At 50.5% G+C, this 17,399-nt stretch overlaps 1 protein-coding gene across 1 annotated transcript in view; it reads left to right on the top strand.

The window, feature by feature from the left end:
• LOC118778813 (plexin-A1-like) overlaps positions 1–17,399 on the top strand; it is a 199,495-nt gene that overhangs the window by 116,612 nt on the left and 65,484 nt on the right. The window contains exons 6-9 of the mRNA XM_036530554.1: positions 1,298–1,421; positions 2,182–2,335; positions 3,206–3,305; positions 9,364–9,478. Of these exons, the coding sequence (XP_036386447.1) occupies positions 1,298–1,421; positions 2,182–2,335; positions 3,206–3,305; positions 9,364–9,478 (493 nt within the window). The remainder of the gene's footprint in view (positions 1–1,297; positions 1,422–2,181; positions 2,336–3,205; positions 3,306–9,363; positions 9,479–17,399) is intronic.

Below are 17,399 nucleotides of genomic sequence, written 5' to 3'. Positions count from 1 at the left end.
GCGTCTTATTTTCCTGAGATCTTTGGTGGCCATTAAACAGTGGGAGGGACGTGTTCGTCATCTCAGCTTGGGCTACACTGGGTTTGTAGTACCTGGAGTGACACTGCACCCAGCCTCCAGCAGAAAGCTCTATGCCTGTCTGGCTGACATTGATGGGGGTGGGGGGGGGGGGGGGGGGGGGGGGGCGTAGCGGAGAGCTCAGTTGCTAGGAACTTTCTGAGAGGTTGGGGGAAAAGTGCCGGCAGAGGTACGCTAATTAAAAATTTTGCTGCAAAACATGTTGGAAAATTACTCTATCTATGGGAAAAGTGGAATTAGCATTATTTTAATTGAGGACGTGGAAAGGCTCGGCCGCAATCAAGATCAGCTGGAGCCGGTTTGACTTCCAGCCGCTGCGGTTTGACCTTCTCTTTGCAGAGTGTTCATTTCCAGCTCAATAAAATTTCCATTAATAGAGTGACATGGAGAGGTACTTATTTGAATAGGATGGGCTTCGGCGTTTTTAAAGTGGGTTTTTTTTAGCTAAACGTCAAACGGCGGGTTTCTCTGCCTTTCGGTGGCCCACTTTTTTGCGAGGGATAAAAAACAGGACTTTTTCCAGGTCTCCCTGGCTTTGGGGTGCCTCCCACCAGGAGGTGACAGATGATTGTCTCCTTGTTCGGTGCGGTTCTCGAACGCACGGTCCTGGCAGTAAATAAGGAGACCCCCCCCCCCCCTCAGAGGGATGCCGTGGGGGCCTTTCTGCTGAGCTGGTAAACCCTAAATGAGAGATGAGATAGTTAGCATATTCCACCTTTTATTCCAAGCATGAAACCCCAGATAACGCAGATTCAGCTTATTTTTTAAAGTGGTGGCTGTGGGTGTAGTGTTTCCGGGTGAAAGGTGAATGGTCGGCCCTGTGTGTGGGTTTGTTGTGAAGGTGGTTTCTGTACATGGCTGGTTTTAGATGCAATTCCACTGGGAGGCTGCCATTACATTATCCATACTATTGTCATTTAGCAGATGCCCTTATCCGGGGCAATAGGTGCATAGGTTACAGTAGGGTACGTATTTTCCATATTATGTTGTACATACTATCCATTTATGCAACTGGATATTTACCGAGGCAATTCTGAGTTAAGTACCTTGCCTAAGGGTGAAGCAGCAGTGCCCCAGTGGGGAGCTGAACCAGCAACCTCTGGGTGATGAGCCCTGCTCCTTACCATGATGCAACACTGCTGCCCCCACTGACTCTGTACTGTTAGCATGTGTCTGCTGTAGATCTGGCACTCACGTCCCTCTCTCTCTCTCCCCCCAGCTGCTCTCGGAAGGACCGCTGCGAACGGGCCGGAGAGCCCCAGCGGTTCGCTTCTGACCTGCGGCAGTGCGTCCAGCTCAGCATCCAGCCCCGGAACATCTCCGTCACCATGTCCGAAGTGCAGGTCTGTCTGAGACACAGCCGTTACGTCACTGACCATACAGCCCATCTGTTACATCACTGACACTCCTGACACATCTGTTACACCTCCGTCACCATGTCTGAAGTGCAGGTCTGTCACTCCGTGCACGTCACAGGTCACCCCGCTGACGCGTCTCTGAGACACAGCCGTTACACCACTGACTTATCCATATAACCCGTCTGTTACATCACCGACTCATACGCGTGGCATCTCTGACACATCTGCTACATCTGTGTCACATCCTGCATGTGTCACATCCCTTTTATGTGCGTTACATATGCTTTACGTCTGTCGTGTTTATGACTCATCGTTTGATCTGTGGCTTCCTCTGTCAGTCTGTCACATCAGTGGCATATGTCTGTTTCTCCTGATCCATCACGGCCGAGTGTATCTTAACGTATATCAAATATCTATGTGTTTATGTGTGTGTATATCTTTATATATATACAGTAATCTTATGTATATGTCTTATATCTGTGTGTATTTTGTGTTTGCGTGTTTGTTGTGTGTACACACTGTGTGTGTGTGTGTGTGTGCGCGTGCATGCGTGTATCTTATCTATATATATATTTTACATCTTATATATATTATCTTCACATGTGTTGTGTATATGTGTTTTTGTGTTCGTGACTGCGCGCACACACACACACACACACACACACACACACACACACACACACACACGTTGCCTGTGTGCTGTTAGCGCGTCCTCATTAACCCCGCACGCCCCGTGTTCCCCCAGCTGGTGTTGCAGGCGCGTAACGTCCCGGACCTGTCGGCGGGGGTCAACTGCTCCTTCGGGGACTACGCCGAGAGCGAGGGGCACATCGAGGGGGGGCTCATCTATTGCCTGTCCCCCTCGGCGCGGGACGTCGTCCACATCACCCGCGGCCAAGGTGAGCTCTCCGCACAGGTGACTGCTGGGAAACGGGCCTCATGCCTGCAGCTCCAGTTAGGAATCCGGGCCTGTAAATGAAAGGTTGCGGGTTCGAATCCTGTTAGGTCATGACTGCAACAGCAGTCTCCCAGAGTGCTTAACCTGCATTCCTGCAGTAAGTGTCTGGCTGTAGAAACTGATATGTAAATGCTAGTCTATCCCAGTGACCTCAGATTACCGTGCCTGCAGAGGAAATAAAGAGGAATAATGACACCCCTCTGACAGCCCAAAGCTGAGCCTCTCTCTCCCTCTCAGCCGGCCTGGGTATTGACCGCTGCATCCGCCTGGCGAGACCGCAGAGGTGATCGAAAGAGCTCTTGGTTTTCCGATCGCCTTGAACAACCTTGAGCAAAATATTTGGGTAATATCATTGAGGGGAGCATTGTTAATTAAAGGAGGCTCCCTTTCTCTCACATCCGTTTACCAGACGGCGTGAGACCCCATTAGCCTCCTCCGCAGGGCTCCCCCGGGGGGGGGCAGGGGGTGGGGGGGTGTCAGGGTTCGGATAGCATTGCACATGGCTGTGTATGCTGCGTGTGATTGGCTGAGGATAGCACTGCAACGTGGCTGTGTTTGCTGCATCTGATTGTGCAGTGCAATGCTATCCTCAGCCTGTCTGGTGTATTGATCATTCATCAGCATTAACCACTCAACACGTTCTTGAACAAACAAATATCTCCCCTTCTTAATGATTTTTTTTCCCTTTTACGTTATTATAATAAAAATAACGAACGCACCAGTGTGCCAAGCTTCTACGGCGTTTGTGTCAGTCGATCCTGAGAGGTCACGAGATGAGTGGAGTTACGCCGTGCTGAATCTCTCTCTGCAGGGGACATGCGTGTGGTGAAGCTCTACCTCAAGTCCAAGGAGACGGGGAAGAAGTTCGCCAGCGTGGACTTCGTCTTCTACAACTGTAGCGTCCATCAGTCGTGAGTTGAAGTTTCTGTCCTTTACAGAGCTGTGGAGCGCGATTCGCTGTGTAAATAAGCAGTGAGTTAACCCCGCTGATGAACACGTCCTCACATGTATCGGCCGCTGTGTGCAGAGGCACTGGCTCTGTCCCTGTGGAGCCTGTCTAATGAACACGGCTCTCCTTTGATTGACGTGCTGGGTTGTGTCAATATTAAAGGGCACGGTTGTCACTTACGGGGTTTGTTAAGCTCTGTGTGTCCTGCCCGTGGGTCTGTGGAACCGTGGAGTGAAATTGCCCCCCTCGTCCCAGCTGAATGAGTGTGTGTTCCACACCCTCGCCCTCATTCGGCTGACACACAGTCCGGATCTGGGTTTGTGTGTCTCTGTGCTGGTCACATGGGGCTCCTGCATCTCCCAGCTGGTAGTCCTTGTCAGTGATCTGTCACTCACGGTGATAGCATGTTACAACATCCCTCGCACCTAATGACCCTAATAATGATACTCTATAGGGACCTCCCTCCCCTCTCTAACACTTAATACTCTATAGTCACCCATCTCCCTCCCAAACCACTAATAAACTATGGGGCCATCTCTCCCTCCCTAACAGACTTTATTGTACTATACTAATACTCCATGCTCTACTAATACCCTAATGCTCTATTATACTCCACTAATACTAATACTCCATAGTCTCCTAATAATCCAGAACATGTGATACTGTATAGGGACCCCCTTTCCTCTCCCTAACCCTAATACTGTGTAGGAATATCTGTCCCATTCGCAGCCCTAATACTATATAGGGACCTCTCTCTCCTTCATGTAACCGATACATGAGCTGTGACCACGCCACGCAGAAATGCACTGATCATGGTGAGGGACGGTAGAATGACTAGTGTCTCTAGCCTACAGTAAATATGCAGAGATAGTCGCTGCCCGTCGCAGTGTGTACCCAGTGATACACGTGAGCTGCTTGGTACTCTCGGTGATTTCATAGCAGCCGATGAGATCAGACTCCTAATGTTATTTTCCTAATGTCTGTGCGCTGAAGTCAGTGTGATCCTCCTTTAATATGATGAGTTATGCCCTTTTGGAGGCTAGAGCTCTTTTACTGCGCTCTCTCTCTCTCTCTCTCTCTGTGTGTGTGTGTGTGTGTGTGTGTGTGCATGCGCGTGCACACCATTCTGCGGGGTTGTGTTTGAGTTGATTCTCTCTAAAATGTATTGTTACTGTTTGCTGGGTTCTTCCAATCAGTGTGTTTACAGTACTGTCTGCATGGAAACAGAACATTTACCCGATACTGGGGCATATTAATGATGTCATAAAAAAAAACAGTTTTCGGAATCATTTGTTTGGAACGTTTGTCTGTTTCACTCTTTTCCGGCTGAAGGCATTTTTAATTTAGTACTGCGTGTTCTCTTACACATTAAAGCACCATTGTACTGGCTAACCCATCTGTTTCCCGCTGCCCTGTGTCAGAATGTGTCCGGCTCCGGTGCAGTGCGCTGAGACAGGGGTCTTTCCCACACAGAGTGTCTCTGAGCTCTGATAAGTGGGGCGGCTCTGTTGGGTGGTAGTTAAATGGTGCAGGGATGGACAGAAACCTGCTCTGTTGAAGGCTGCAGTCGTAAACCACCCTCTCTGTGTGGACAGGGTGTACCGTATCTTTCCCTGGTTTTATTTATTTATTTATTTATTTTTTTTTTGAGAGCAGCCCTTGCTGTCCCAGAAAGCGAGATCAGATTTACCGGGAATGCCTAACTCCAGCCCAGGAAAACCCGGGCTGAATCACTGCAGAAAGCCCTCTCTGTTCCAGAGCTTCTCCCCCACACATTATTTATTCAGCTGAACGGCTTGCCCTGCACTTTAAAACGTATAAATTTGCATCGCAACATTAATCTAATTAACAATCGTACTGTTCCATTTATGCTGAGGAAAAAGGGATAAATTGAAACTGAAAATCACTCGGAGCTATGATTATGGCTTAATTAAATACTTCCATGCTTCTTTTTTTCCCCCCGTTTACTGATTCCCCGGCATCTGATTGTGTGCATATGGACGGTCCTCTCATGGACCGGTGTTTAATACATGCAGGAAGAGTCTGGTTTCTTTCTGTTGAAGATCCAGACTCTGGTGATTTGGCTAGAGATATCCTATGCTTTGGCTGATGTTTGACTCTGTGGTCATTTTGTAATGTGTGGGTCATGTGGACCCCAGGAAAACTAGCTTGTTGTAAAGGCGTCAGCTAATGGGGGATCCTTGTCACACAGAAATAAGCTAATAATAAGCTGTTGAGCCCACACACTCGAGTGTGTATAACGCTAACCCTGGCTGGTGGCCTTTCCGTGACAGAGAGGTAAGGACACAGGGGCATGAGAAGTTTTGAGAGACACAGGGACGTAGAGACAGGGTGAGACACAAAAGGGCCGGAGCATATGGGACAGGGGTATTACAGACGACACCATGCCGTGTTAAAGCTGCGGCTTTCCTCGGATCCCCGGAACAAAGCCGGGGAGGATTCGGTGTGTGTGTCTATGATGCCTGTCAGGCTGTGTCCGTCAGGTTCCACAGACCCGGTGCGTTTCAGGACGGCTGTGTCTGTCAGGTTCCACAGACCTGGTGCGTTTCAGGACGGCTGTGTCTGTCAGGTTCCACAGACCCGGCGCGTCGCTGTACGGCTGTGTCCGTCAGGTCCCACAGACCCGGCGTGTTGCTGTACGGCTGTATCCGTCAGGTCCCACAGAGGCGGCATGTTGCCATATGACCGTCAGGTCACGGTCGCCGCGGAGACGGCCGTCCGGTCAGCGCTGGAACCGGCTCCTGTGTTTCCCTGGCGTCGGAGCATGTGCCAGTCCACACTGCCAGGCGGCACGTGCCAAGCGGGTGGACAAAGAGCCTTCTCTTTGAGGGGGGGGGGTCCTCAACTCCACAGTTCATCTGCCAGAGTATTTACATGCATAATAACTGCTGAAGTTCAGGATGAAAGGGGAACCCCCAGAACAGCTGACCGCGGCGTGCCGTGGCAAACACGTTCTTAACGAGGGGATCGTGTGGGCGGGTGAGGAGGAGAGAGAGAGAGGGAGAGAACAAACGAAAGCAGAACGGAGGCCATTGTGTGGGGATAATGTCTCTGCGTCGCCGAGGTTAATGCCTCAACCCCCAGCGCAATCACCATTTTAATATGAAAGGCCGAAGCAAATGCCGCTAAAAGGCCCCATTATGGCGGGATCAGAAGGGATCTGTGAGCAGCGGACACGCCCTCCTCAGCCGTGATGCTCCTCTGAGCTGCTCCCCCTGACTTCAGGCTCCCATCAGAACCTCTGACCAATGGCAGCCTTTACTTTGCGGCCTTTCCCATTGGTGGTTTGGTGGTTTGAGTCGTTCAGCTCTCAGATTATTACATTTCATTATTGGCATGTAGCAGACTTACATCACAATGACAGTTTTTTTTACAATGTTATACATTTATACAGCTGGATATTTACTGAGGCAGTTGTGGGTTAAGTACCTTACCCAAGGGTACAGCAGCAGTGTCCCCCGTGGGGAAGCGAACTGGCAACCTTTTGGTTATGAGTCTTGCTCCTTAACCACCATGCTACAGCGACCCCCAGATCACGGCACACAGTTGTGTTTTTCACATTCTTAATACGCAGAAGGCAGAGATGGCAGCGGGGTGTGTGTGGTGCGTTGGTGTGTAATTTTCCAGCAGCAGGCAGAGGGAAGCTTGGGCTTGTGTCAGACCTCTCTCTCCCTGATGTGGTGGTGAGGATGCGCCTGTTCTGATTTTACGAGGGGGTCTCGCTGACCCACATACCAGCCGGGGCGGATGTCTGTGCTGAACCTCCATCTGCAGCGTGGAGGTGATTTAAAAAGCAGCTGACATGGTTCTCTGATAAAACCCCGTGGAGCGTTTCTGGTTGGACAGACCAAGCATTCAGTTAGCAGCCTTGTGGGGGGTTACTTAATATGTGTGCCTGACAAGTCTTAAATCTTTTTGATTTTTTTTTTTTCCTTTGACCGTAATTTTTCCAGATAAAATGACACACATTGAAGGCTTAAACCAGGTAAACGTGTTCAATGTAGCAGGACAGTAGTTCTGTGTTTGAGAGAATAACCCCTGGTTCCTTTTTAAGACTCATCTTGAAATAGTGCCCTGAATTTTGAGTGCAGTCAGTAAGGCTTGGTTCGACTGACAGCAAAGCGAAGGTCTCCTCTGTCTTCATCTTAATGTCCAGGGGATGAATGTCCAGAGACTGCAGCCAGAGAATATTAATTTACATGCATACAATGGCCCACTGCTCTCCACCCCCTTTCCAACAAAAAAACAAGGGAATCGATATGGGAGGAAATTTATCTGCTATAACAGGGTGTTCATTTCACTTCCTACAACCAGTCTGGGGCCTGTGTGTATGATTCATACATGTCATTGTGATTGAGGAAATATGAATGTAACGGTGAAATAGATTTTTTTTTTTCCCCTGCCATTGCAGCATCTGTGGTCTGTATTGTGTCCGATTTGAGATGGCCCGTGATTAATGGAGCCATTACTGAGGTCATTCTGAGGAAGAGGATGGAGAAGGTTAGGGGCAAAGGCCTACCTCGCACTGCGGATTATTGCAGTGTAATTTAATATTTCGTTCTTCCCAGCTGCCCTGCACCGCAATGATTGTGGCTTCATGTCTGCCATGGTGGCGGAAACAGGGAGTTGTGTCCCATTGACCTTGTGAGTCCATGGGAGAGTGTCAGTAGCCTAGCCATGCTAACCTCCTCCTGACCAGGTACTAATGCTGGATCCAGCTGTATCCTGTGTTCTCCTTGCCTCTCAGATTGAGCTCTTGGTCTGAGCTCAGAGGAGAGATCAGGCAGACCTGAGAAGGCATTAAAATGATGTTTTCCACCTCTGTGATGCATGTCAGTTTTCGCGGACCAACCGGCGCAGTCATTAAATGCGGACAAAATATCTGAATCGGTGCAGTTGTTTCCTGTCTCGACTGACGTGTTCATTTGAGAGGCGCACCGAGAATCTAAAACATTTCGTGATCGTTGGAGGCTGTAGCTCTGCAAACATGTACCTGGAGGACATCCTGTAAATTCCACATCTGAACCTGTATCGACGTTTCCCCTCAGCACATGAAAAGAAATGGGCCAATTAAGAGGGGCAGGTGTGTAATTAAGGGCCTCTGGTCCTTGAGGGCTAAGTGCTGCTCCTATATTTGGTCCAAATGATCGCTAAATGACTTAAATGAACAGATCACCTGTTCAATTGATCCGATATTAATCTAGTTTATAGTCTTTATGGCCTGGATTGTTTAATTTCAGAAAATGAGCAGGGAGGTCCTGAAAGTATCATTTTTAAAAGTCTGATTGTTTTTTGCTCATAAATTTTTTATTACTTTTTAAATTTCTTTCATATTTCTATTTCCTGTATTTCTCATCAGATATTTTGTGTGTGCTTTTGGGTGTGTGCTTTTTTATGTTTCTCCTGTGTGTGTATCAGTGTGTATGTCTGGCTCAGACTTGCTTATGTGTCTTATGGATGTCTGGGATTTTTGGAGCATTGCTGCTGCTGAGTTATTCTTTTGATATTAACTCTGACTCACCGCCATGGGGACCGTTTAACAGCAGTGGGGACCCTTTATCTCTCGTCTGGCAGCATGGAGTGGATGTCACGTTAAGCGGGGTACTCCAGGCAAGAAAGAACATGTGTGCTTCCATCTGCCTCCTCCCTCTCTCGGTTTGGGGGGGGGGCTTATGTGGGAACCCCTTAAAGCCCCTCTCTCTAATGATCCCAGCCGTATGACCCAGAAAAATCCCCCTGGATTCTCTCTCTCTCTTTCCCTTTCTGTTACTCCCCACCCCAGCCTGTCTCCACCACCCCCTCTGAATTCTGATGTAAAAAGGCTGTTAGAATGATGATGGATTTGTAAGGCAGAGGTTTGAGGTGAAAAAGAGAGCCAGAAGAAATGGAGGAGAGTGGTGGGTCAGATGGAGGCGATGTGCCGGGCTAGTACAGAACTGGATTGTTGTGTGCGTTCTGGTCCATTGGCTCACCTGCGCTCTCTCTCTCTCTCTCCCCAGCTGCCTGTCGTGTGTGAACGGCTCCTTCCCCTGCCATTGGTGCAAGTACCGTCACATGTGCACGCAGAACGCCAATGACTGCTCCTTCCAGGAGGGCCGGGTCAACGTGTCAGAGGTCAGTCCTGCGGTCCGGCTGCCGTCAGCTGCCCCTCTCTGCTCCTGCCTTGAGCGTAGCCGCTGAGCGTCATCTGCTAACTCTGCTAACAAACACATGCACACATACACACGCGTCACACACAGACACACACTCGCAGACAGTGATACACTCACAGACACACACACCCAGACACACTCATACATACACACACTTTTACACGCACATACAGTTACACGCACACGCCAGTTGATGTCTCAGGCCCAGCTGGGCGTTTTGTGTTGTCTGTGTAGTGTTGTTGTGTCTGTGTGTGGGGACCTGGGAGAGTATCCGGCAGCAGCTGCTTACAGAACCCTGGGTTTCCAGCGTTTCTACACAGAGAAGGGTGAATGACTATGCAAATTGTGTCTTGTTCTACATATCCAAATGCTACATTAGCATAAAAACTAATATCAATCACATCTCCCACACTCCCTGGGGCCTCCTGTAGAATACCAAGTGAGGGACTGTTACAGAAGAAACAGTTTATCAGCCACCCCCCTCCCCCCACACCCCTCATCACCCCCCCCCCCCCCCCCACTGCACACGTTTGGACTTATTTCTGAAAGTTGAAGTGTAAACGCTCAGCTGGTTCCAGGGACTTCAGGACTGGCCGTATTGAGCTGCCTGGTACAGTGTGTTGTCTTAAGGCCTGTGTCACCCAAACATTTGTTCCTGTTTACAGTTTTGCATGGTTTTCAGAAGGAACAGATTCCTTATCTTCAAAAGCTTTGAAGCACCTTTTTAGTCCTGTTCTGTGGTTCACGCACGCGTGTTGCTAATTGGTGGTGCAGGTATTTTACCTCAATACTTTTATGCGTGACCCCTCGTCTCTGTGCATTGTAGCGCAGGACCCAGCTACACCAGACAGGCTTACCTCTCGCAAATTATGTGGATTAACACTATCAACTGTGTAACCCAGCATTGCGGCTCAAACGGCGTCATTTTTGTCTGCTGGCGTGCTGTGTGACGGAGGGGGGAGTTTTGTCGTTTGTGCCTCCTCCGATCCGTAGGTCACAGCGGAAAGGGTCAGGCAGGTTACAGGATGTGTTCTTTATTCGGCGTAATGCATGGATGATGCATGAAGACGGTGCTAGGAGTCACGCTGTTAGAGACACGCAAACTGGTTTTGGCAGTGCCCTTGGCTGCTGCTGTATTTTGGTTCTTCCAGGTTGGGCTCTTTTGAGACGTGCTGTTCTGTGCCCCTGTTTCATTGCACCACAGCAATGGAGGCTGTTTCACACACGAGCGAACAGATGACTGCTCTTGTATCCGGTATCCTTTAGAATTAGCTGTTCTGAGCCGTGCCGACGTCACTATGATGTAAATGCAACATTTGATATGTGATACATGCAACATTTGACATATGATAAATGCAGCTATTTGCTATTTAATCACCTGGGCACTGACCCAACCTACTGTCATACTGTTGACATTGTGACTTTGCTGTAGGAGTATCTTCTGCTTACTGTGGTATTGCTAACCAGCTGCTGAGGTTAGCCAAATCTCTGGCTTGCCTGTGGTATTGCTAACCAGCTGCTAAGGTTAGCTACTCCTCTGGCCTGCCTGTGGTATTGCTAACCTGCTGCTAAGGTTAGCTACTCCTCAGGCTTGCCTGTGGTATTGCTAACCTGCTGCTAAGGTTAGCTACTCCTCTGGCTTGCCTGTAGTATTGCTAACCAGCTGCTAAGGTTAGCTACTCCTCTGGCTTGCCTGTGGTATTGCTAACCTGCTGCTCAGGTGGGTCAGTGGAAGCTGTGGTCTTGTTCTGCAGAGGGCCTCTGCTTAGACTCATTCATCATCGTGCACCTCGATGGGTTTCCCTTTTGTTCTGGCTTCTGTGCCAGCCAAGCTGAGAGCATCCCCGATGGCCACGGTGGTCCCAGCCTGGTTTCTGCGCCCGGTCTTTCGGCCTGGTGTTTCAGCATCACGCTTCTCTGAAGGCTTTCCACGGAGTAGGGGTCAGACATCTGCTTGGTCATATGACCTGTCTGATTAATTGCTTACCCAGTCAGACTTATGATCAGGAAGCTTAATCTGTAATCTTTTTATGTGTATATTATGTGAAAAATGGGACTTTTTCTACTGGCTTTTCCTGGTCTAGTTTCTCCTCCTGTGCCAGGCTGGTGCGTTTGGTTTTGGCCCGGTGACAGCCGGGGTCTGTTCTGGGCCGTAGAGGGAGGATCAGGGTTCGATGGGCTGTTTCCTTAGTAGTCGTTTGTGGTTGAAATGCAAAGTGATATGGTACAAAGGCTGTGTGGAAGTCCAAGGCACTGCTCCTTCTCTTTCTCTCCCTCTCTCTCTCTCTCTCTCTCTCTCTCTCTCTCTCTCTCTCTCTCCCTCTCTCCCTCTCTTTCTCCCTCCCCCTCTCTTTCTCTCCCTCTCTCTTTCTCCTCCCCTCTCTCTCTCTCTCCCCCTCTCCCCCTCTCTCTCTCTCTCTCTCTCTCCCTCTCCCTCTCTCTCCCTCTCTCTCACTCCCTCTCTCTCTCTCTCTCTCTCTCTCTCTCTCTCCCTATTCCCCCCCTCTCTCTCTCTCTTTCTCTCTCTCTCTCTCTCCCTCTCCCTCTCTCACTCCCTCTCTCTCTCTCTCTCTCTCTCTCTCTCTCCCTATCCCCCCCTCTCTCTCTCTCTCCCCCTCTCCCCCTCTCTCTCTCTCCCTCTCCCTCTCTCACTCCCTCTCTCTCTCTCAGCCTCGGGGTGTGATGTTAGGTTGGACGGTCAGTCGGCTGCCTGCAGTTCACACCACCCGTGCTGAATGTGTCATGAGGGCCTGATATGAACACTCTTGCAACTCTTGTTTCTCCTCTGTCATCACAAGTGTTCTTTTCATGTTTCCCCTGTTTTTTTTCCTGTTACCATGGCAACCTGCTTGTCCACGACAACAAAGAGCTCAATGTCAATATCCCTCCAACTGCAATTGATTGGTAAGGACAACTTCATCCAGGACACCTTGCTGTTGTTTCAGAGAGAAAGCCAGCAATTACTCGGGGAGTGGGGGGGGGGGGTGGGGGGCTCACTTTTTAATATTTATGTGGGAAGGAAAACCAAAAAAAAAAAAAAAAAAAACCCTGTAAGTCACAAAATGTAATGAGTAACATTTACAAATCAAATATGTATAAATCAACATCCGTCTGACAGTCCGTAAACAAAGGAGCACATTAAATCCGACCAGGCAGAAAATTGCCTGAGTAAACCACACTTCAGAAAGCCATCAGGAGAAATAAATAAATCCATACATAAATAAATGATTTTTTCCTCCGTCTGTGAGACGCTGCCGCTCGCACCCGTCTCTGGTTAATCAGGTATTCTAACGCGGGTGCAGCAAGTCAGACCTCGCGAGCGGAGAGTCGGTCTGCTGGAGTCCGCGTCTCAGAGGTGCTCGGATTCTCCCGATCGCCTCCGAATCCTCCCTCTCTGATGGATTTATCCAGTCCGGCCAGCCCTCGCTGTGCCAGGTGGTGGCAGGGATCTCTAAACACTGTGATTTAGGCCAGCGGGGTTCGAGAGTGCTGCCCCCAGTCCCCCCCTCGGCTGGGCGTGTGGGCGGAGCAGGGCAGAAAGGGAGGCGTCCCGCTGCAGGATGGGGTGCAGTCTCCAGGAGCTGACCCTGTAATCGGGAGGTCGTAGGCTCAAACCCCGGATGGGAGGCTGCCTCTCCGCCCCTCGGCACAGTTCTCAGGCCGAGTTACTTTGCTGGAGATCCAGCTGCATGAACGGGCTACAAGGTAAGCTTTACGGCGCGCTAAGGGCACATGCTCAGCAAATGAATCATGTAATGTTCGCAGATCAAATCTGCGGTCTTCGTTTTCAAGCTGTACGGCCCTTCCTGAAGATGCTCTTATTGCCAGCCTTTGTTTGGCCCAAAAATGAACTCCACGTTCAGCATTGTAGAAGATTCTGGAATGCCTGATGTTGAATCATCTGTGTAGAGTACGTGTGTTACACTCTGCTGTGTTTTACGTACTGTTTGTGTGCTTATCAAGGACTCTTATCTTTGGAAACTCACAGAGCTACGTTTTACATACTAAATATGGCAGCAAATAAAAGTAGAACAGGTATGTGCAGATACAGCATATGACAGCGTAATGTTACACACACACACCCAAACAGTGGTTTGTGTTGTGTATATAAGAGGGTGTTTGGAGGCCCTCTGTGTGAGGTTCCCTGTACAACCGCCCCGCTGACGCCCGCTCTGCTGACACTCGCGTCCCCGTACGCCCGCTCCTCCGTACAGCCGCTCCTCCGTACGCCCGCTCTGCCGACACTCGCGTCCCCGTACGCCCGCTCCTCCGTACAACCGCCCCGCTGACGCCCGCTCTGCCGACACTCGCGTCCCCGTACGCCCGCTCCTCCGTACAGCCGCTCCTCCGACACTCGCTTCCCTGTACTCCCGCTCCTCCGTACAGCCGCTCTGCCGACGCCCTCTCCTCCGTACAGCCGCTCTGCCGACGCCCTCTCCTCCGTACAGCCGCTCTGCCGACGCCCTCTCCTCCGTACAGCCGCTCTGCCGACGCCCTCTCCTCCGTACAGCCGCTCTGCCGACGCCCTCTCCTCCGTACAGCCGCTCTGCCGACGCCCGCTTCCCCGTACGCCCGCTTCCCCGTACGCCCGCTCCTCCGTACGCCCGCTCCTCCGTACACCCGCTCTGCCGACGCCCACTCCGCTCACTGTTCACCCTCATCAGGGACCCCGCTCTCTCTCACACCACAGCCAGCCGGCAGCGGAGAAACCGGCTCTCAGCGCCCATCCCGAGGCCTAATTCATAACCATTACGGCCGCTTTTGTTTCAAAGATAATAAAACAATGGTTTCCAGATAGAATTGATCTTATTGACGCTAATTAGACAATGTTTTAAAAGGACAGAGGAAGCCGTGGGTGACGGGTCTCTCTCTCGCGCTCTGGTCTGCCTTTCATTAAGGAGAGCTATGGGAAAAAATGCACGCTCGCTTAAATAAAATATGAGTTCTGTCGAGGGGGGGGGGGGGGAGGGAGGAGAGAGCCAGCCTCCCCATCGCCCCCCCCCCCCCCCCCACACCAGTCCTCGGGGGGACCCACATAATTCTGTTTTTTTAAGCCTGTATTAAGGAAGAACAGAAATCTGTCAGCGTTGGCCTAACTGATTCCAGATGTGGAGAGAGGGAAGGACGGGGAGAGGAGAGTTCTGGCAGGAGCGCTCGGGGACGGCTTTCGGCGGTGACGCAACTTATTTTCCAGGCCTTCTCGCAAGTTTAGGGCGGACGCGGACGCGGGGGCGGGGGGCGGGGGAGGGAGGGGGAAGGGAAATGAAGGCGATGGCCAGCGCGTTGTTGCTTGAGAAGATTGCAGCTGAAATACGGCACACGCTGCTCATTGCCCCCTCGCAGTGCTGCTGTGACAGTCAGGGAACTGCCTCTGAAACCACAGCTTGAACTGATTCAGCAGTGCTGCAGAAAGGGACTGCCTGGCTCATTAATGTGCTCCTGACTTGTTTTTAAGAAGGTAGTGTAATGGGGCAAGGAGCTGGTATCTCTCTGTCAGTCCTTGCAGTCTCTTCCTCCAGTGGGTCACCTCCTCTGCCTGTCGGACAGGCCGTAATGATTTTCCGTGCTCGCACGCACGTCTTGCACGTCCCTCAGGCACGAGCCTCTTCCCTCACATTAGCACGGGTTCTCGTTCCTCCTCTCCTCCTCCTGGCTCCCCCGTAAAACCCCCGTGTTCCTCCTCTCCTCTCTCTGAGCATCGCTGCAGACTGTGATGAGCCTGCATCTCTCAGACTCCAGCGCACGCGGGCTCTGAGCGCCTTCTGTAAGCCACGCCCCCTCTGGCGCACCGAGGAGCTCCGCCCCAGCCGCGCAGGCCCCTGAATCCGCCCCGCGGGGACAGCCAGACGCCCCTGCTGCCAGCCCGTCCAGGGTAACAGCAGCGCGCCGTGGCTTTAATGAATTAATCACTGAATTAATGAATTAACGACGAACGGGGGACCTGACTGAAGTCTCTCACCTTCTGCGTGGGGACGGAGGTCCCCCCTGCTGCGCCTTGAATCGTGTAGCAGGCGGCTGCGCTCTCCTCTCCCGCGGCACGGGCCCCGCGTCAGGATCACAGGCTGTCACTGATCCACGGCTTTAATTATTCAGACTGTATTAAATCTTCATTTCCAGATGCCAGAGAGAGGCTGGGGAGGAACACGGCATCCGGAATGCGGGGGGGGGGGGGGGGGGGGTGCCGGACGGTTTCCCCATCGCGTACCTCGCAAGGAGAAGCATCCACTCTTTCACTGTTTGCCTAATCTCTGCGCATGGCCGGGTGTGTCTGGCGTTCTCCTGTTTCCTGTCCTGGCAGTGCTGTTGCCAGTTTTCTCCCCACATCCTAACACCCGAGGATGTTTACCACACCCAGTGCTGCTTCTGCAGAGACCCTGGACTCTTTCATCATGTCTAAGTTATTGAAAAAATAGCACACATTTACTGCCTTTAGAGTGCCCAAAATGAAAAAAAAAAAACACACAGAAAATGAGATAAGCATCTGTTCAGACAATCTCCCATCATACTCTTTATGAGCTCTTTCTATTAAAACTGACTTTGGAGAGAAATTTGGTTGGGTTTTTTTTTTTTTTGTTCTGAGAGGTTGGCAGTTCTGGCAGTTCTAGTCTCTCCAAGCACATCCTTAAAACTCTCCAGCTGTACTGTTTTGACAGGAGCTGTTTGAAGGAGGACAGTCTGTGTTTTTATCTGTTTATATACCAGTTGTGTAAGATTTTTTTGGTTTGTTTTGTGCAGCTTGGTCAGCAGGCTGACCGTGTCCAAGCAGGGAAGCTGGCATGCTTGAGTGAACGGTGCATTTATGGGGAGGGTGGGAGGGGTCAGGAAGGGGGAGGGGGCGTGTCTAATGGAGCTGACTGACAGCAGCACAAAGGAAGTGCGGGGATTGATATCTGCAGATCTGAGTGTGAAACGCCACCCCGGCCGCCTCCATCTGCCCCCTGTTTCGGGGCGTGGGGGGGTGGGCAGGCACTCCAAATCCCTTTCATGCTTCAAAGGTGCTTTTATTTCACACCGGGGCTCCTCTGGGTGCTGGCTGCTTATTAAGTCACTTCTCTTTGCAAGATTCGGCTCGTGCCAGTCGACGGGCCCCTGGCTTGCCTAATGAGATGCCTCAGCTGTTCCACCAAACTCTCTGCCAAAAATAACATTGTGAGGGAGGGGTAGGAGGAAGGAGAGATCGGGGGGCTTTTAATTTATTTCTCCGGTTCCACTCCCGCACCATTATGGATGGCGGGGCTGACAGGTGTCTCTGAAGATTCCTCCTTGGCTGATATGAGGCTTTTTAGGAACATGCTGGAATCACAACAGGAGTAGCTGGCGAGGCTGACTTCCTTTGCCAGCTGAAACGCTTTTAAAGTACGTTCCTGTGGAATTTATCTCGCAACAGCGCTGCTCCAGTTACCTTAGTTAAGAAGACAGAAAACCTTTTTTTTTTTCTCAGATGAATTCTTCCTTCTGTCATTGTTACACGTGATTTTTAATATTAATGTATTAATGTACAGTTAATATGTTTCTGGAAAAAAGTAATTCAAAATTGTAACCTATGTAAATCTGGATAAATGTCTGCTAAATGCCAATAATGTCAGTAAATGTAAAATTGAACCTGAAGTTCAAAGCTTATCGGTTGGACTCACTATGTGCATGTGAAGAAGGTGTCCTTCACCAGCTGATTGGAGAATGGTGTCCCCGCATTACATTACATTACACCACATTGCATTGCATTACATTACATTCATTCGGTAGATGCTCTTATCCAGAGCAACATCCAGCACAAAAGAACAGAAGTGTATCCATGTCAAACCAGGCTAACAAGACTCCATGCATGAACATTGTTACTGAGTGCTTTCTAATACACAGTGCAGGGGGCCAAAGAAATGGAATAC

The sequence above is a fragment of the Megalops cyprinoides genome, chromosome 6 (assembly GCF_013368585.1).
Source record: "Megalops cyprinoides isolate fMegCyp1 chromosome 6, fMegCyp1.pri, whole genome shotgun sequence".
NCBI lineage: Eukaryota > Metazoa > Chordata > Actinopteri > Elopiformes > Megalopidae > Megalops > Megalops cyprinoides.
This window is presented reverse-complemented; position numbering and strand designations above follow the sequence as displayed.